Genomic DNA, 20,704 nt, shown 5'->3' with positions numbered 1-20,704 from the left:
GGGTGTGCTTGTTCGTTTAATACAACGAAATACCACGGTACACTAATTTCATAATTACACACTGAGGAATGATCCAAGGAAGAACTAAAAATCTTTGTTTTGTGGAGTTAAACCACTGTTTCCGTAAAAACAGGAAAGTTTGTACATAGAGGAAAAACAAACAAACAGTGCCATTTGTCCGGAATGTGAGCCGAGGCGCTGCAGGCGGCGGCGTTAGCTGGCATTTCCTGGTGTGACATCGCTTACAGCGGGAAGTGTGAACGGTGTCGGTTCAGAACCAAGGCTGCAGTGAAGTCACATGGCGCAGCACGGAGGGTGTGCTGTGAGAAACATTTCGGCTTCATCCCTCGGGGTGGGGCTGAGTTGGAATGAGGTTCTGTGTTGTGTGTCCAGAAACCTTCGACTGTTGCTGAATCTTTTGCAGGCCCCTCAGTTGCCCTACCCCACGTCAGGTCGTGACCCTCCGTAAGAAGCTTTGACCTAGACGTCACATATAACACTTCTGATAGTCCAGTTGCCTGGAGCTTGGTCGCTTGGCTACAACTGGCTCTTAGAGATGCTGGCAAGCTTGTCACAGCCATGGGCTCAGCTGCAAGTCAAGGGTCCTTTACTAAAGAAGCAATGCCTGGGTGTCCGAGGGCCTCTAGCTTTGCCTCAGGTGGAAATAACTTGTTTGGATTAATTCAGGGTCAGGAACTCATAGCCTGATTAACAATTCCTGCTGGCCGTTGGCCAGGGTGGGGTTCCCAGGCTGTGACGGCATCTGCACTGGCAACATTTGCACTGGCAGCATCTGCACTGGCTTGTTGTTCCACCCTTAGGTTAACCTGAGCAGCAGAATCTGCTGGGCCCCCAGGTGGATACATTGCTACTGATGCCACTGCCGCTGCGGGGTTGTAGGATGGTGAGCTCTCGGGATGTACTCAAGCAGCGCCACCGTAGTGAGCTGTACCAAGCACGATCAATGTCATTGTGGGGCGATTTAGGCCCCTGGCTAGTGCATTTCATATCAACTCAGTCGAGCCTTAACTTACTAGGCAAATGGATGCCTGTAGATTTCATTTGGTTTTTTGAGTCTCCAATATTTGTTGTTGCTTTGAATTAATTTTGTGTGGTAGCTGCTACTGCCATCTGAATCCCCAGTAAACTAGCCAAACTAGAGCTCTGATTTGAACTCAGCTGATGCTGAGTTGCACTGGGCGGGGATTTGTGCTGGCTCCCAAACCTTTGCCTGCCAGCTCCTACCTCAGAACCACGTGGGTGGACACAAAGGAACACAATGCAAATCGTGACGCTACAGCTGCCTCAACGGCTTCAAATGGCTGGCCACACAGTTGTCTCTCTCTGACCAAGTGCCAGGAATTTCTGGCCCAGGGATCCAACTCAGGTTGTCAAGCTTGACAGCAAGCACAATTACCCACTGACCCATCTCGCCAGTCAAGGTCATTCTCCCTTTACTCCTCAGTAAGGACATTTAAGAATTCTTAGGGGATAAAATGCAGTTTTGAAGACGTACAAATGGTGGTCACAGTCTCAGTTCTGACATGTGTTGTGGCTTGGGAGAGAATGTGCCCCATAGGCTCAGCTAGAACATGTGGCCTCCAGTTAGTGGCAATGCTTGGGGGTGGGGGGTTAGGTGCAGCCATGCTAGAAGGAGTATGTCACTGGGGTGGGTGTCATGGTCTTGTCACTTCCAGTTTGCTCCGTCTGTCTGTCCTGTGCTTATAATAAAGGGTGTGAGCTCTCGGCACCTGTTGCCACTGCCACACTTCCCACCATGACGGCTGGACCCATAAACTCGAATAGACTGTCTTCTCTCAGTTGCCTTGGTCAGGGTGTTTTTTACAGCAACAGAAGACTAGCATTTGGTGTTTAAGACTTCGGCACCATGTAGCATACCCTGCAAGACCGTGTCCTGCCTCCTCAGCTCTAAGAGCGGCCTGGCTGGTTTAGACGGTCTCTAAAGCGGCAAACCCACATGCACACCGTGTCGAGGACACACGGTACTGATGACATGGACGGTCTAACTCCTGAAACGTGTTCTCCCATAGATATGTTAGCGTGCTCTGTTACGGAGATGAGCTCCACGGGGCAGCCCTGCCTTCTCGGTCCACAAACCTTATCTGGGATCTTTTCTCAAAAAGTTTCTCACAGCAGGTCCAAAATTAACACAATGTCCTCTAACAACCTGAGAGAGGTTGTCAGAACTTCCCCCCAGTCAGGGTTAGCTCTTAAAATCTCACCCCATCTTCCCCACAATTTCTCAATGTCTGTTTGGTATTCATGACATAAAATTTAATAAGATGATTCTAATTCCATTTAACCTCAAAATCAATTAGGAAGAACCATGTAACCCATTATAATGGTTCCTGGCTTTTTTTTTGTTCTATTTACTTATTTATTTATTTGGTTTTTCAAGACAAAGGGTTTCTCTTTGTAGCCCTGTCTGTTCTGGAAATTGCTCTGTAGACCAGGCAGGCCTCGAACTCAGAGATCTGACTGCCTCTGCCAGCACTATTTTTTAACAGAAAGATATTACAGACCGCCATTTAAAAGTGGACGTTGTGTAGACAGACTTGGTTCATAATCCTTGCTGTGCTAGCTCTGATTGTGATCATGGTGTGGCAGGTGAGTCCTAACAAGAATGCAATACAGATTCCAGAAGAAACCGCTTCCCTTGGTACCATGGACTCTTGTCTTTCCACACAGGAGAAAAAGCCCATCCTCTCTCTCCCCTTTGGAGCTAACGATACAGGAGAGACACAGGCATGGAAGGAACAGGTGGGATTAAGGACCAGCTGCCTTACCCTGATAGAGGAATACCAAGGAGAAGGTGAAGGCTTTCAGGAGGCAGCTGTCAGTCATCTTAAAGTTCAAATTCACCATATCCCCAGTGTAAGGCTTCACTGAGTGGCAGGTGAGCAGCTGTAACTCATAGGAAGTTCGTCCTCTGGTTGGTGTTATGTAAGGGCAGTAGGAAAAGTACAAGGAAAGATCAGCTGAGGCTTTCTAAGGCAGTTCCACCTAAGGGCACCAAGTGTGAGAGCGGGGTCCATGCTTGCAGCCGGCCTTGGTCTGCAGGCTTTCTTCAATAGAGTGGCTCAGATCCTCTTTGAATGGGATACATTTTTGGGGGGAAGAACCCTCGAGGACCCCTATTTTTTGCTCTGGGGTTTTAAATTCTACTAGAGCTCCATCGATTGGCAGTTGTGGTCCTAAAATTAGGCAGCTCAAAACCACAGGCTGGAGATCAGTGCTTTAATGCTGTGCCCCTGGCTGTGCCTAACTTGACAAGACCCAGGGAAGACACCCCCAGTAGACACCCTGTGGTCTTCACGTCTGCCTCTTGCATCCCAGCTTCCTGTACACCCTACATGCGTGCACAAGTGAAAATATGCCTGCATAAATCCTTTTTGTTCGGGGAACACTCATTCTGAAATTGGCCTCCACTTGTAAGAGTAGAGAGCTTCCTTTCAAGTTCATAATGGAATCAGAGAAATGAAGTAATTCTTTTCCCCAAGTAGCAAGTGGTAATACCTGTGTGTCCTCTTGTACTTCTCTGTTGCCGGGATAAAACACTGACCGAAACCAACTTGGGGGAGGAAAGGGTTAATTTCATATGCTAACTCCCAGGTCACAGTTTATCACTGAGGCAAGTCAGTGCAGGACCTACAAGCCAGAACCTGGCAGCAGGAGCTGAAGAAAAGACCAGGGAAGGATGCTGCTCACTTGCTGCTCCAGCCCCCTTTCTTACACTACCCGGGACTACCTCCTAGGGGAGCCACTGCCTAGAAATCTAGAAAATGTCCCACAGGCCAGTTTCTCAGTTGACATCTCTCTTCCCAAATTGATGAATTGGCCATCCCAATTCAAATTAACGAAAATAACTAACTTGAACACTGGAATTAAATGATTGCATCCTTCCCAGTTTAAAGAATTTGGGGACACTTACATTCTTTCAACAGGATCAATGCTGAGAACCAAAGGAGTGATCTGTGCATTCACTTTGGAGCTCAATGTTGCATCTGATAGGCCATTTTATCTCCAATGCAGACATGAGCCAGAATTGATGACGACCCATTGTTTGTTTTGTTTAACTCGACTGTCCAATGCATGCTAGGCAAACACTATACTGACTCATCTATCTCTCTGGCCCTCTTTTTACCTTTTTCTTTGAGACTAGGTCACTAAATATTCCACATTGGCCTTGAATTCACTGTGTAGCCGAAGCAGATCTTGAACTTGAGATCCCCCTGCCTCGGTCTTCTTAGTAGCTGAGGTTACAGGCCTGTGCCATCAGGCCTAGCTAACAGACTAACTCTTTTCTGTATATTTTTATATGATTTATTAACCACTGGCCCTGAATTATACTCAAGGAGAGGAAGGTAGGAGCCTCATTAGAGACTCCATCAGTAAGACACCTACAGTAAGTGCAGATTCTCAGAGAGTTTCAGATCTGTTTCCAGGGCTCTCACCTCCCTTTCTGTGCTTCACCCAGCACACGATTTAGCTTTTCCTCACTCTGTCACTCAGGGCAAGAGACGGGCTTAGGAGGACCTGCTGCCTAAGGAGTGGAGTGACGTGTTTAGACGTCAGTGCAAGAGGGCGGGGCAGCTGAGTGCAAGGTCGCCATCCTGTGGCAGCACACACGGCCAACAGACCTAGTCTGAGTCACATTTCTTGCCTTTTTGGTTAAACCTGCACTTTGGGAAAAGTCACCACCGCACACTGGCTGTGTGGCTCATGGTGGCCAGTGTTTGGGATCTGAAGTTATTCAGGGTTCTGTTCTGCTATGGGTGCTGCTGATTACTTTAACAGCTCCATGGATTGGGGGTTGGGCAGATATCTCAGTTGGTAAAGTGCCTGCTGTGCCAGTGTGAAGATCTGAATTCAGATCCCCAGAACAGACAGGTCGATACCCAGAGCTTGTGAGTCAAGCTAGTCCACAGACACTGTTGTCTCAACAAATAAGTGGAGGGAGGGATGAATATAACCAAAATACACAGAGTGAAATACTCAAATAATTAATAGGAATATTATTTAAAAGTAAGCTGCAGTGTGATTAAGGAAGACACATGACATCGACCTCTGTTCTGCAGCCATACATGCACACTCACCCACATGCACACACACATACACCTCTGGATATTGAAGAGTCAAAAATCCTTTCTGCTGGCCTTTATAGGTGTTGGTTATATGGGAGCTTTTTAAAGTATGAAACATCGATGGGATATCTCTAAGAGTTTTACTTGGCATTGTCTCCTGTAAGATTAGGTTGTGGCCACATTTTCAACCCAGGAGACACCAACAGAACCTAGACGTAAATTCATCTGCTGCAGAATTAGCCACACACTGTTGAAATGAGAACATGGCAGTGATCCGACTCTAGAGCTATTTGTGAGTTCCTATATTAATATTGGTGCAAAAATCTTTATCCGTGCACCATGAAGGTTACAAATGTGGACATACCCAAACTGGGAAATAACAGAAAACTATTCTCACAGTGATATCTGTTCCCATTAGTCCAATGCTTCATAGTGCAGTGAGTGGTTTGAAGACTGATTCATTATGCAAAGCTCTTGAAACGTAGTGTGATTAATCTGAACTCAGCATCTGGGGAAGCAGGACATGGCGGGTGGCCGTGTTCCAGACCAGCCAGACTTCACCATGCAACTTTAGTCAGGCAGTTAGCTCTTACACACCACAAATTGTCTACAAACTAGAGAATAATGTACCTTTTCCCCAGTGCTCCCTAGTCCATAGAGGATGAAGTAGAGATTCCATTGAGATAGTCTCCAAAGGATGCTGAACCTTTGCTATCAAAGGTAGAGAGTTCCTGTTACAGAACAGAAAGTTAGCCACCCCTCAGACTCATCTGTGGGAAATTATTTACATTAATTTACATATCACACATCAATGTGTCTTTTCTCTCTTGCTTGTAACTAGAGAAATTTTAAGCAAATCACAAGTCTTTATTGTCTTATATGATCTCATAAAAGGAGAGGAAAGGAAAAAAGTTTCCAAAGACAAGCAGTTAAAATATGTAAGAAAAAAATATGAACAGAGGACATAATTAGAATGTATTGGATTTATGGGGCTGGGAACGCGCCCAGTTGGTAGAGAGCTTGCCTAGCATGCATGAAGCCCTCATTTCAATCCCCAGCACCACAAATGGTGCATACCTTTAAACCCAGTGCTCAGGAGGGGAGGCAGGAGGATCAGAAGTTCAAGGGTGTCTGTAGCAGGCTTTCTCAGACTGCCGTCCCCCAAATCATGACACAGAGACTTATGGTTATGAATACTTCATCTTAGCTTAGGCTTGTTTTTGGCTAGTGTCTCAGTTAGGTTTTTTATTGTTGTGAAGAGACACCGTGACCACGGCAACTCTTACAAAGTAAACATTGAATTGGAGTGCTCACTTACTGTTTCAGAGATTTAGTCCACTGTCATCATGACAGCATGTGGGCAGATGTGGTGTTGCCTACATCTTGACCAAAAGGCAGCAGGAAGTCGACTGACTGTCACACTGAGTGAAGCTTGAGAAAAGAGACCTCAAAGCCCGCCCCCACAGTGACACACTTCCTCCAACAAGACCACACCTCCAACAGGGCCACACTTCCTAATAGTGCCACTCCCTTTGGGGGCCATTTTCTTTCAAACCACCACAGCTAGCTTTTTAAACTTAAATTAGCCTGTTTCTCTTCATTTTGCCTTGGGGCTTTTTACCTTTCTTTTCTTCTGTATGTCCTGCTGTCCTGCTTCCTCATGTCTGGCTGGCTGGTGGCTTCATGGCTGGCCCCGGGCATCTCCCTCTCCTTCTTTCACCTCCCCCATCCTAATTCCTCCTCCTACTTATTCTTTCTGCCTGCCAGCCCTGCCTGTCCCTCCTCTGCCTAGCTATTGGCAATTCAGCTTTTTATTACACAATCAGGCGCCTTAGGCAGGCAAGGTAAAACAGCAACACATCTTTACATAGTTAAACAAATGTAACACCTTTTCATAGTTAAAGTAGTATTCTGAAACATAAACAAATGTAGCACACCTTTACATAGTTAAAGTAGTATTCTGAAACATAAACAAATGTAGCACACCTTTACATAGTTAAGGTAATATTCCATAACAGGTGTCCTCATCTGCTACATAGCACGTTCAAGAGCATGATGGCCTGGCTACATGAGACCCTCTCAAAAAATAACACATTGCCTTTCCCTCAGAGAGAGAAGAGTCCTTTCATGTCTCCAATTTATTATTTGATATTTCTAGTATCTTATTTGGTAAACAAACTACTGATTTCATAGAATTTTTTTGTGTGTAGAGTAGCTCAGACTGGCCTTGAACTCAGAGTCCTCCAGACTCACCTCCCACATGCTTCAGTTACAGGCATTAATGATCACACTCAACTACATCAATTTTTTTTGTGACTTTTATTTGGTTTCCTTTTCAATTTGAGAATTGAAATTGGAAGACAATGCTTTTCAAAAGTGATACATGCTTCTCATTTTGTTTAGCTGCTGTGTGCTTGAACCATAGATTATCTGTTACTTAAAAATGTCCCAGGCTGTTGGGCATTTACATTTCTGTTACATGAGCCAAAAATCTACTTGTTACTCTTGCCCAGTCCCAAAATGATTAAAAAGAAATGGCTCTGATTTTTCATTCATTGTATTGATCGTGGCAGAGCCCTGACAGTCATTTCTAAGCTCCTTCAAAACTCCTTGCTAATAGGGTATGCATTTAGAATACAATTACATCTACACCAGAGCTTCCTGTTCTAACTGTACTCCACTCAACAGGGGCACCGGTTATATAATGTTCAAGGCTCCCCATAGTTGTGTTTTGAGCCAAGGCCACGGAATACAGTGCTACTTGCCACCTAAGAAAGAGGAAAAATAAGCATGTGGCACTGACCTTTTTAACACCAGGTCCAAGTAAGGTCACCAGTATAGAAGAGCCTCCTGGCCAGCAGCCAGCAGCCAGCAGCCGTTTCTACTTGACAGTTGTTTCTGAGAGGATTAACACACCCAGGTACAGGAGAAGCTGTGGAATATGCATTTTTCCTAGTGGAGCATCCCAGGTTCAAGTCTCAGCTTTCTGTCTTACCTGCTAAATGGGAGCAAGCTAACTCCTTCATCGTTCGGAGCTGTGATTTTTCTCATCTATAGAATGAGACAATACTGAGCCCAGTCTTTCTGTGCTCTTATGAAAATTAAATAAAACTGTAGCAAAAACTCTTTCCTTTAGTGTGGCATCCTGAAGAAAATAAGTTTTAACTGTTTGTCCCACTTCACCTTCATCTACACCCATAACTTTCCCCTTATTGCAAAAAGTGTTCAGGGGGCAGTGAGATGGCTAAGTGTGGGTAAAGGTGCTTACCACCAAGCCTGGTGACCTGAGCTCAGTCCCTGGGAACCACATGACGGGAAGAGAGCCAACTGCTGCAAGTCCTCTGACTTCCACCGTATACTGTGGTACTCACGTGCCACACTTGAACATACAGTAAATAAAAATGTAACAAAACACATGAATAGAAAACAGGCAAGTTATCCAGATTACTATTCTTGGTGAGAAGTTATTGATGTGGCCACTCATTAGGTCATACTTTCCTAGGAAATTGCTGGCAGTCTCTTGTCTCACCTCCTGCCTAGCAATGTCTCTGTGACCTCCCCGGATTCATAGTCTGAAATCTTCCTCCCACGTTGAGGGTTAGAGGATGAGGTATTGGGAATGGTCAGGTCGTGGGATGAGGCATGCAGGAACGAGATTAGTGCCCTCAGCCCTTCACTGCTCTGCCCTGAGCCCAGCTGAGAAGCAGGTCCTCACCAGGCCCTTCTGCCTTTATTTGGTACTTCCATCTCCAGAGCTGGAGCATCCACTTTGTTACCACTAAGTCATCAGTCTCTGGCCAAAGGAACAAAGACCAGAATTCCCCAGTCTGTGTCTGTGACTCCCCACCTGGGGAGTAGTTAAATAAGCCAGCTAACAGAAATTCCCACCATATGAAAACAGTCTGCTTAATCAAATAAACAATATTTCAGAGTCAAGATTTTTTTTTAAAATGTGGTTGGGTTTTTTTTTTTAAGTGATAAAAGTACAGATTTTTGTTGTATTTTTTCCAAATAAAAAAAGACAAATTAATTTTAGAACAAAAAGCACAATAAATATTCCTTGGATAAAGAGACGTCTCGGGGGGGGGGGGGGGGAGGGAGAGGGGGTGGCGTGTGCCTTTAATCCCAGCAGTCAGAGGCAGGAGCAGGCTGATCTTTGAGTTCGAGGCCAGCCTGGGCTACAGATGGAGTTCCAGGGCTATGCAGAGCTCTGTCTTGTGGGGTGGGGCTGTCAATCCCCTGAGCTTGCTTTTTTTTTTTTCAATATACATCATTTTTATTACAGGCTACTACTTGGTTCATTACAGTGGAAAAAAATTCCATTGTGTGTACACCATATATTCTTCATCCATTCATCTGTAGACAGACAAGTAAGCTGATTCCATGACTGACTCCGGTGAATAGTACTGCAGAGAACATAGATATAGGAGCATCTCTCTGTGGCATGTTGCCTTGGAGTGCTTAATGATAGTCATTCTGACTGGGGTCCTAGAATCCTCAGTGGTTGGATAAGCACAGCAGGAGGCTGGGGACACACAGCTGCTTGCTTGTCCCTTTGAAATGCTAATCATTTGTGTTCTTAGAGAACTGAAGATGTGCCTAGGTTCTTGGGTTTAAGGTTAAGGAGTTCTCCCCTAAGGCTTTCCCAGACACAATCCAAGAGAAACCTGAAGTGAGGTTAAGGGAATGCTAATAGGGAGGAGAGGACACCTTGCAAGAAGGGGCAAGGTGGGCATACTAGGAAAAGGGTAAAGAATTGGTGGCTTGGATCTTTGATCATTGTGGGTTTTGTTGAGGTGGGCACAGAAACTGCATTCTGCTCACTATGATGCAGACTTGAGTATGGAAGCTGTCTGAGCTTGCTTTTTTAAATGGACTTACACTCTGGGAAAGCAGAGTTTTGAAGTAACGCAGACACAGTTGTCCAGGAGTCCTTAGAGGATGTTCCAAGACGCCCCATTTGTGCTCAGTGTGCCTTCGAACGCCAGATCTCCCCTAAGCTAAGAGGGGTGCTGCGTGTGCCAGCGCCAAAGGCCCGTCAGATGGCTGGTTTCTGTCACTTCAGAAGGCAGAAGTAAACTCAGCAGGTTAGACACAGGAACCCTGCATCCGGAGCTGGTAAGGCTTTGCCAGTATTTGGAAACCTTTGAAGGAGCCGTTGGTAGGATCAAGGCTTGTCACTAAGAAAAGAAGACAAAATCATTGAGAATTCCAGTGGATTCTAACCTCAGTGAGGTCCACTTGACCTCTGAAGGCTCACTTCAGTAATATTTATGACTGTGACATGAATCATAAAACAGATCAGGAAGTATCTGAATGTTGGTAGGATATTTAGCATGGAGTATAATTTAGAGAGCAAAGAAGCATTAAAATCTTATTCATGTACAAGATATTTTATAATATGATAATTTCAGATTATACAATAACTTATAATGTATTTGTATTTTGCCGTGCTGGATCTCAGACCCAAGGCCTTGCATATGATAACCCAGTGCTCCACCATCGAGGCGCAGCCTTAGCCTAGACCTTCATTGTTAAACAGTGGCTGCTTTTACTTATCCCTCATTTATTCATTCAGTCTGTATTTTCATACAGCCCCTCAATCAGTGAGGAGCAGGGAAACTCCCCTGATGATTTAGATGATGGTGATGTGTTCCCTCAGGATGTTCTTCTACCTTCCCAAATGTTCCAGTAACCATGGAAGAGAAGGTTTGGAGTTCATGGTTTTCAGAGACTCGCTGTAGTCACAGCAGGCTGGAATTTGTTTGGCTGTGTCTCACTTTCTCTCTCTCTCTGGGAAAAGTTGAAAAAATAGTCAGTGCCATGTCTCTCAGGCAGATACAAGTGGACCTGAAGAAAACCTTTTCACTAAAGTTTGCTAATCGGTGCTCAGAATTTGGGTCAGGGTGAGGGGTGAGTGTTAAGGCAACCTGTCACTCAGTAGCCTAAGCTGACCTAGAAGTCACTATGCCGAGACAGGCAAACTGGTCCAGACCTCACAGCCATCCTCCTGCCATGGTATTCCAAGAGCTAGGATTATAGGCATGAGTCAGAATTTTTTGTTTTAATGTTTCACAACATTTACTTTTTCATGCATGTGAATTCACACATGTGCCAGGGTGCATGTCTCGAGGTCAGTGGGCAACTTTTGGGAGTTGTTCTCTCCTGTAATGTCGGTAGCGGGGATTGAACTCATGTCACCAGACATGCAGAAGTGCCTTTACCCACTGATCTTTGGCCAGAGCAACCATTTTTATAGATGGTGTATCAATTAACTTTCTGTTTCTACAGCAAAAACCTCTTTATGAGGAGACAAGGCTTGTCTGAGCTCAGAGTGAGAAGGTTCTGTCCTATGATTGGCCAGACCCTTATTGACACCTCTGTTGAGGGGAAGAAGGTACCTCACACCAGGAGATGGAGGCAGTGCAAAGCCACAGAAGCCGAGAGACCCGCCCCCTGCAAGGGCACACCTCCAGTGACGTGACGGCTTCTGAGTGGGCTGCCTCAAACATTTCATCACCTCCCAGTGACGGCAGGCTAAGGACCAGGCCTAACACAAGGACATTTAAGATTCCAAACTATAGTGTAGCTTATACTGCACATCTGATGTAAGACCTGGGAAGTGGCTGGAGAGGCGGCAGACAGCAGAAAGGATGGGTAGAGAAAAGATAAGGATGGAGTTCTCTCTCTCTCTCTCTCTCTCTCTCTCTCTCTCTCTCTCTCTCTCTCTCTCTCTCTCTCTCTCTCTCTCTCTCTCTGTCTCTCTCTCTCTAAGCAGGCCCTGGAGGAAGTGTTTGGGTGGCTCCAGTAATGCCTTCTTAACTAATGTATTCACAGAGGCCTTGGCAATGGCTCTTCCTCCCCCAACCTCTCCTCCCTTCCTTTCTTCTTTTATTTTCTCAGATAAGGTCTCACTCTTAGCCCAAGCTGCTCTTAACTCATGCCTTGCCTTCTGCCTTAGTCTTCTAGTACCGGCATTGCAGACATGAGGCACCTGGTTAGAAGCCTCTATGGTTAGTGCTCACAGGAAACTTTAAAATGGAACTAAATTAGATTGCTGTAGCAGATTTCTCTGGTGCAATAAATTGAAGTTGTTAGACTTTTCCTCTGTGGTCTTACAGTATAATGCAATGAATGGGCTTTTGAGTGAGAGAGATTGGCAGCCACTAGCTAGGTGACCTTCAACTCAGCCACCCTGAGCGGGCTGATGCTTTTCCTTTCAAATGGTAGGTCTAACACGGATGTCTTAGGTACAGTGCTTCGTGAGGTTAGATGCAATGTGGAAAGCGTACAGTATGGGGCCTAGGACAATGGTGACTCCTCCGTAATGTAAGCATTGTTTCGGTCATGTGTTGCCTCCTTGGTGCACTGTTTAACAAGCCCTAATGTTTGCATCGTGAAAGTCAGCTGCCCAGTGGAGTCACTGTTAGAAGTGTGCGCAGCTTAACTCAGAGGCATACTGAACATGGATCTGTTTTACCTAACGAAGTCAGAGACAGACAGTGTGCATCGAGTACTCAGTCTTCTGGCATTGTGTTCTTCCCCCTTATCAGGGGTTTTCATCTTCATGGCTGAAGGACACTGCTCCACCTGCTGGCATCAGGGGAGATACCCAGGGTCAAAGGCAAAAGACTTTGACTGCCTTTGAGGATTATGGGTAGTGAGAGCGTCAAAGACACTCTCAGCAAGAACTCCCACTTCCTCGACCAGAACTGGGTTCTACACTAGCCTCTCAGAGCAGGGGAAGTTGGACGGAAAGGTGTGTGCCTGGAGCTGGGAATGCTGCTACCCTTAAAAAGGGGGGGGGGGAATTCTGCTCAGTATTGAATACTTATTAGTGTCTGCCAGGCCTCCCACTCCCATCCCAAACTCCCCTCAAAAAGAAAAAAATGATACAACTTCCAGGCTTGGTGGTTTCCCACCTAAGATTTTAATGTCCTCAATATTGGGACATGCTGAGAGCATTTGCTGAGAATTTAAATCCTGCCACCATCGTTATGAAGAGTAACAATACCCGAAGACCTGTCAACCTGAGAATAGTTTGTTTCCATGCTGCAGTGTAATTAGGTGTCTGCTTAACACAACAGACATGAATGTGTGATGCGACTGGCTTGTTTATTTATTGAGCAGTTATTAAGAACTGTCAAGTAGAGGAAAATAAAGAATCAATATCAACGTTTTCATTCATGGATTTCTTTTTTCCAAGTTAAGTTATATAGAAGCAGAGCAGGCAGAGTTGGCCTAGGTTCTAGCAATGACTCTGTCTAGACGTCTAGAGAAGTTTCCCATGCAGTAGTCAAGCTCCACATGATTCAGCTGCCTTGGAAATAGAAGTTCCTGGTCCCAGGCATTGTCTGTTAGCAGAAGATTCAAGCTTGAATTTTCTCCCATTACTTTGAAGTGACTTGTGTAGAGGGGACCAGGTCTAGAAAACACATATGTCCTCCCTGATTTAACAGATAGTAGTCAATCAGTGAGTATTTATTGAAGCTAACTATTGGCCCAGTACTAAGCAGCCAATCCCATCTGAGCTAGGTGTTGTGGCTCATGTCTGTAATCCCAGCACTTAGGAAGCTTGAAGCGGGGGTGTTACACGTCAGGCATTTGAGGTCAGTCTGGACTGCATAATGAGTTCCAACCAACAGATGAGGCCCAATCTCAAAAAAAGAAACAAACAAAAAAAGACAAAACACCACAGCAACCAGCTTTCCTGGGTTGATCCTAAAGGGTAGCAGTTTGCTAAGACCCAAGTGCTCAAATCCTGGCTTTAGTGGACTTTGACATTGGCTTCTTACAGCATCTGGGAGCTTGAATGAGGCCATAGTTCAAAGAGGCCTCTGCACCCCAAGCCACTTGTCAACCAACAGGCACCAGTCATCTGGGCTCTCTCAGCCGTGTCCTTATGTGCACAAGTTTAACACTGAATCAGACGGTAAGACTCCTGCTTGAACCAAGGTTTGAGGCAAGATGGTCAGGTCCTGTTGGGCCCTTCTTAATTGTATATAATGTGCTAGATACACTTGGGTGAGAGAGGTCTTAGAATCAATGCTCCATATTGCCTCCATGTAGATGAAGGAGCTGGTCTGAGGGTGGGCGGGCCTCTACTTTCTAATGTTCCAGTTTAATAGCACTCCCTCCCAACATGGATGAATGTCCTGGACAGCTTTGGAGACTTGCATGCTAGGTTTCAATCTTTCATACATGCATCTTCCAGAAGTGGTGTAGAATATTATTTTAAGGTGTGTTACTTTTGTTTATGTTGTGTTTGTCTAACTCTGTGAAGCTGTGTTACTGTGCCTGTCTAAAACACCTGATGGTCTAATAAAGAGCTGAACGGCCAATAACAAGGCAGACAGAGAGTATAAATAGAAGGAGAAATTTGGGAGGAAAGGAGAGAGCAGCAGCCAGAGAAGGAGGAGGACATCAGGGGCAGCCACCTAGCTACACAGGCAGCCACAGAGTAAGAGTAAGATTTACAGAAGTAAAAGAAGGGGGAAAGCCCAGAGGCAAAAGGTAGACGGGATAGTTCTAAGTTTAGGAAAGCTGGCAAGAAACAAGCCAAGCTAAGGCCAGGCATTTATAATTAAGTATAAGCCTCCTTGTGTGATTTATTTGGGAGCTGGGTGGTGGGCCCCCCAGAAGAGCAAAAATAAATGACAACACAAAAGTATTTAAATAAAGCTTTATTTTGTAGTTTGTTTAAGCATTTATGTTCTCCAAAAGACCCAAAGAAGACCAAGGCAGTGAACTGTGCCATACTTTAGAATCTGCACCCAATGCTTGTAGTTGGTCACAGGTTGACAAACCTTTGCTAAATTCTGCTATCCTAATAGTTTGTTGAATGGATGTCTTGACCAGCAGATAGATAAATAAATACTACTTGAGAGAGTATTTGAAGTGGTCTTACAGGAGAAATTGGTCACTTGGAGAGCCACAGTGAGTCAGTCATAGGGAACCTAGTAAGTCTGTTAGGGGCAGCCAGGAGCAACAGCTGTGAGGTCTTGCCCAGGGCCACTAGTGGTTCATGACTTGGTGGCACAGGATATGAAAGCCAGCTAGACACTTGCATTGTGGCCACTGTCCTAGTCCAGTCCTGAGGCTCCAAGCTCAGTCGTCTGAGCCAAAGGAGCAGATACTGGTTCTAAGATGAAAAAAGACCCTTACAGATTTTTTCCAGGATGTAGAAGACCTTCCAGCACTTACTTGATGATAATCAGCCTCAAGAGGCATAGCCCTGAAGGCTGGGAACTTCCTTGGCAGCAGGTGAGAGCTTGATTTAAGCTAGAGGAGAGAGCCAGGTGAATTGGGCCTGACCAGAAAGTGCCATGGCCTTCCTGGAATACAACCTGACTCATTGGTTTCCATCTATGAGGAGTCTAGAGAAGCCCAGAATTCCACTTTTGAGTTATGTCTCAAAACTTTTCAGCTGAACTGATCGAGACTCCATGTGTCAGGATGGAAAGAAAACACAGGTGGCCCCAGACCCTGTTCTCCAGAGATGAGCCAGCCAGTCTGGCTTTGGCTGATGTGAACAGTTATTTATGAACTGAGCTCATGTTGTCCAGCTTTGTCCATATACAGCCCCCTTCTCCCAGCATTTCTCTTGCCCAATCAGGTGGAGTGATGGTTTCTGGGGAGGGTCAATCCGTCAAAGAACATAGCTTTTCTCCCCCAGCAAAGCCATGCCATGCTCCAGACAGAAGGCCAAAGAACTTAATGAGGCAAACTCAAGTCCTCCTCTTTATCCCCCTTGTTTTGAGAGTGATGATGCCTTAAATGTGTTTATTACCACAGTCTCCCTGCGTAGCAACCAAAGGCCCAAGGGATTTTTCAGGATGACTTACTTGACATGAAGAGAAGGCTTGACTTTTAGGATGCACCCATCTGACTGTCCTGTCAATGCTCCTTGATGCTGACTTATGGCTTGCTGTAGGCCCTCATGCTCTGTGCCTGGAACATCCGAGGCTGGCCCTTTTAAGAAAGGAGGTAGAAGAAATCCTAGTGTTTGAATTGTTGCCAACTTGGGATGTGTTCACTTGTAACTAAGAATATTAAATGCACAGCCAAGGAACGGGGGGAGGAGAAAATCCTTTTGTTTGTTATAGGGTTTTGAGTTGGCTTCCTGTGGCTTGGAGGAGCAAAGATGAGATATGGGGAAGTCTGGTTCTCTGAGCCACTAACAAGACGGCCTAGGGAAGTCACTTGCTTTCTCTGGGCCTTGGTTTTCTTTCATCTAAGAAAAGAGACTTAAACAAGATGAAAATTCAGGTTCCTTCTTGAATGAAGGTTTGAGGTAGAGTGGAAACATGGTTACCATGGAAACCCTTCTTGACCATAGGCAACTTGAAGTGCACCTCGGGTTGGGAAAGATCTTGGAATTAATGATTCATTTGGTCCTTTTGTATGAAGGGGTTGGGTTTGAGGCTCTGTGGGTCCTCAGCTTGCTCCATATTCTGTGCCCCAGTCTACAGTTTTGGAGACACAGTTGTTGGGTTTGATCATCCCATGCCCATGACCTGTGTATCAAATAAGACACATCCCTTTGGGTCAGTGGGTCTTAAGAAGCACAGTTTGCCATATTGCATCTTGCAAAATGAGGCCTCATCATCATGAATAGGGGGCCTCAAGTCACTGTGTAGCGATGGCTGGGGACATCTCACTGACACTGCACAGCCACAGCCACACTGCAGAGACAAAAATACTTGTGCCTGTACATCTGTTTGCATCACTGAAAATAAAAACCTATCTGGGGGTGCAGCTCAGTGATACAGCTTGGCATGTGTGAGGGGCTGCATGCCATCCACCATACAAAACAAAACAGAAGCCTTAATTAAGGACATGAAAAAGCCCTAAGTGATGTTCAAGGCCAAGACTACAGGTGAACGGTTACAGAGGAAAGCCTGAGACTGCATTGTACCAAGTAGCCAGGAGTCTACAGAGCGATTTGAGGGTATTCTAGAAATCAGAATAAAAATGTCTGAAAAGAAATAAAATGTTTTTGCCCGAGATAAAATCCTATGAAACTGGGCAAGAAAGAATTTGTCATTAGACTGGAGTTTTGCTCTAAAAGAAAAGAAAAAGATCATAACTGTGCTGCTACTTAAAATAATGAAGCAAACGCCAGGGGGTCTGGGGGTAAAGAAGGAAGCCGGAGTTTTTAAATAACACCCATAGTTTGAACTGTCTGGAGACTTTGAGACTAATTGAGGTGCAGTTACTGGTGTACGTGCTTTTCCATTTGGGGTACATGTTGTGCTTCAGTTAAAAAATTAAAGTAAATTCCCTTACTAATCTAAAAAGGGGGGGGCTTGTAAGGCTTTTAAAGCAGAACCAAAGATAATTAAGATGGGAATGTGCTACTCCAGCTTCACACTTGCTGCTGTCAAGAGAGAAGATGAAGTGCCCTTCAGGGATGCTGCAGCTGGGGGCGAGCGTGAAAGAGGGTTTCAGTTAAGAATGACATGAGTAATTTTAAAAAATCCAGTGCCTTATTTTCTTCACCAAACAAGAAATCCAGTGGTAAATGACTCCTGGCTTCACGTGGCCACTGAGCAGTGACAGCAAAGCCCGCTTTGTTTGTTTTGTTTTTTCCCTCACCTTCTTCCTCCATGCTTGGAAGCTGGCTTGCTTCTTCATGCTTCATATTCACACAAGAGCTGCCACCGCCCCTGGTATTCCCTCTACTATCAAAGCATGAAAGAGAGAAAACTGACACCCAGTCGTATCCTTCTTTTCATCCGGAAAGCAAAAGCCTTTTCAATGGACAGTGCTCTTAACTCATGACCAACAGCAGTTGCCTCCATAGTGGGAGAGGACAGCAGGAAAGGACTGTTGTGACTATGACTGTCGGGTTAACAGTAATCCTGTCTGCCAGAGAGATTGTCTCAGCCAGAATCGACCTGGGACGTGGTGTGACTGGGAGGCTGTAAAACCTTCTCAGTTTGACTTAGGACTGCCAGCATTTCTACTAAGAGAATCGTGAGAGTACATCTCAAGTTTAGTTAAAACACTGTTCTAATTTGTTCTCTATTGCTGTGATAAACACTCTGACCAAAAGCAACTTGGGGAGGGGGGTGCTTATTTGGTTTACGGGTTACAGTCTATCATCAAGAGGGGCTTAGGCAGGAACTCAAGGAAGGAACTTGAAGCAGAAGCCATGGACAAGCATTGCTTACTGGCTTGCTCTCAATGTTCAGTTAGCCTTCTTGTACAGCCCAAGCTCACTGCCTAGGGATTGTACCACTCCAGGGGGAGCTGAGCCCTCCTATGTCAATTTGTAATCAAGTAAATGTCCCACAGACATGCCACAGGCCATTCTAATAGAGCTAGCTCTTCCATTGAGGCTACCTCTTTCCAGGAATGTCCAAGTGACAACCAAGATTAGCCTTACAGACATATATGCCTTACTTTTTGCTCTGAATTATCAGTGGACCTTAATTGTTATGCTATTAAATTAATTGTGCTAATCAATATGTTAATGCTAAGAAGTCCCCATTCATCTGACTATAAAATAAGACTAGTCTTGAGTCCCTGTAGCATAGGTGCAGACACCAGGGGGTTAAGACCCAGATGGGCTGGGGCTGGGGCACGTTGGGTGCCTCGTGTGCCTGTGTGGTGTGTTCTCTGCTTAGTTGTCTGGGTCCTCAAAGTTGCCACAGCTTTCTAAGACTGTGGAAGTAGCTGAATTCTTTATGATGCTTTAGCTTCTCAAGTACATGACTAATACTCAGAAGAATTATTAAGAGGCGTCTTCATTGTTAATTGCACCTACGTGCTGGGTCTGTGGCACAATTAATTCATTTATTGTGGATGCATTGGAAGACACTGCGCCATCTTGACCTCCACCTATTATTATAATTATTGCTCTCCTGAAAGCACTATTTGATTACACACTTGGAAGGAACTACTTGAAATACCATTCCCATCTCTATGTGGCTAAAATACCCACACTCAGGCTTGAGGACAGTCACCCAGGAGTGGTCCTTGTCTCTAGATGTCTGGCTGACTCCTCTCTTCCCCTTCCCACCATCCCCTACGCCCTTTCACCCCGTGCTCTATGGACAGTCTTAGTCAGGCATTCCTGCCTGACACAAACTAGCTTCTTCTCCCTGAGGCCTTGAGAGCTGTGTTTTAACAAACACAGATCAATCAATAGATGTGTTTATCAGGGCTGGATTGCTGGCGAGGACTGCGCAGCAAACATTATCCCAGTTTCCCCACGGCTTCTCCCTGCTCTCCCTTCCCAGTCTGCAGCATTTGTTTCTTCTTTCCTCAGAGTACACTGCCGGGCAAAGCCTCATTCAAATGTGCATTGACCCAGTTGACTTCTCCGAACACGGGCAGAAACTTGTATCTGGAAACGGTTTAGTCTAATTGTGTGAAATCAAGCACTTGGTTTTGCCGTGTTCTCCAAGCGGCACTCGGGACACTTCCTTCTGCTTGGATCTTAGGAAAAGTTCCTGGTGACATTTAATTTTCCCCATGTGCACTCCATTCTGTAATGTAGCGCCGTGCTTCAGGAAGGCCACAGTAACTCCGTCAGGTCAAGGACAAACACTGGCTGACTGACAGCAGTCCCCTGGAAGTGTCCACGCCACTCTTCCGGGCATCCCTCTCTGTCACCTGCCTTCTTACAGGGCTTCAGATGAGATGTTTGTGTAGTCTAGTGTGGTTCATTGAGAAGAGGCACAGGTCAGAAATAAAAGGAAATTCTATTGACGATGATGGGAAATAAAAGTTTTCTAAGTTGGAAAGAGAACATGTTGAAGTGTGCTAACTCCATTCAAGGCTGCATCTGGATTGCTCGTGGAGCACTGTTTTCCCAGGTGAGACAGGAGGCGTGGAGCACCGTGTGGTGCTCGTCCCTGAGTCGGCTTGACATGCGCTCCTGGCTAAAGACTGCACAACTCAGAACTTGGCAGCAAAGCTTTTCTTTATAAAGAGCAGTGGAATATTTTCTCTCTAGACATGGAACTATTTATTTTCATATTGGAACCTGGCCTCTCAAATGTTTTGTTTACTGTTTCGTAGTAGGTGTCTACATTTCTAGAAAGTTATCATGCAGCTCTCACCCACCCAAGTGTTTATTGAGTACCTTCTGTGTAGAGAAGAGAGTGCTGTCAGGTGTGTGTGTGTGTGTGTGTGTGTGTGTGTGTGTGTGTGTGTGTACACTGGCCTTTACCAGTAAGAGGAACCACCGAAGACCCAACGGCTGTTGGGTTGTGGACCCCTTTGCCATTGGGGCCCCACCAGTAGCCTTCGTTGATGGGGATGAGGATGAGGATGGCCACTGGTTCTTGTTAGTGGGGAAGCCTCTGAACACATCTTCGTAGTTGGCTAAAATGCCATCCATTTCTTTTGCCCTGTGTTCCTCACAATGCCTTGTTCTCTCCACCCAGAGACAGAGAAGATAGTCCTTGAGGCAGGAAATGGATTGCCCTCCTGGAAGTTCAATGACCAGCTCTTTCCGTGCGATGTGTGTGGGAAAGTTTTCGGCCGACAGCAGACCCTGACTCGGCACCTCTCGCTGCACACAGGTGAGTGGGGACCACAGCTGCCAAGCGCGCCACGGCCCCTCCCAGACCCCGAATCGCTACAGG

At 45.6% G+C, this 20,704-nt stretch overlaps 1 protein-coding gene across 9 annotated transcripts in view; it reads left to right on the top strand.

The window, feature by feature from the left end:
* Window positions 1–20,704, top strand: part of Znf827 (zinc finger protein 827) — a 172,854-nt gene that overhangs the window by 133,289 nt on the left and 18,861 nt on the right. For all 9 annotated transcript variants that reach the window (XM_042277497.2, XM_016006182.3, XM_016006188.3 and 6 more), the window contains exon 9: window positions 20,504–20,641. In XM_042277497.2, coding sequence (XP_042133431.2) covers window positions 20,504–20,641 — 138 coding nt within the window. The remainder of the gene's footprint in view (window positions 1–20,503; window positions 20,642–20,704) is intronic.

Source organism: Peromyscus maniculatus, chromosome 5 (genome assembly GCF_049852395.1).
Source record: "Peromyscus maniculatus bairdii isolate BWxNUB_F1_BW_parent chromosome 5, HU_Pman_BW_mat_3.1, whole genome shotgun sequence".
NCBI lineage: Eukaryota > Metazoa > Chordata > Mammalia > Rodentia > Cricetidae > Peromyscus > Peromyscus maniculatus.
The sequence above is the reverse complement of the archived record's forward strand: the minus strand, read 5'-3'. Positions and strand labels throughout refer to the sequence as shown.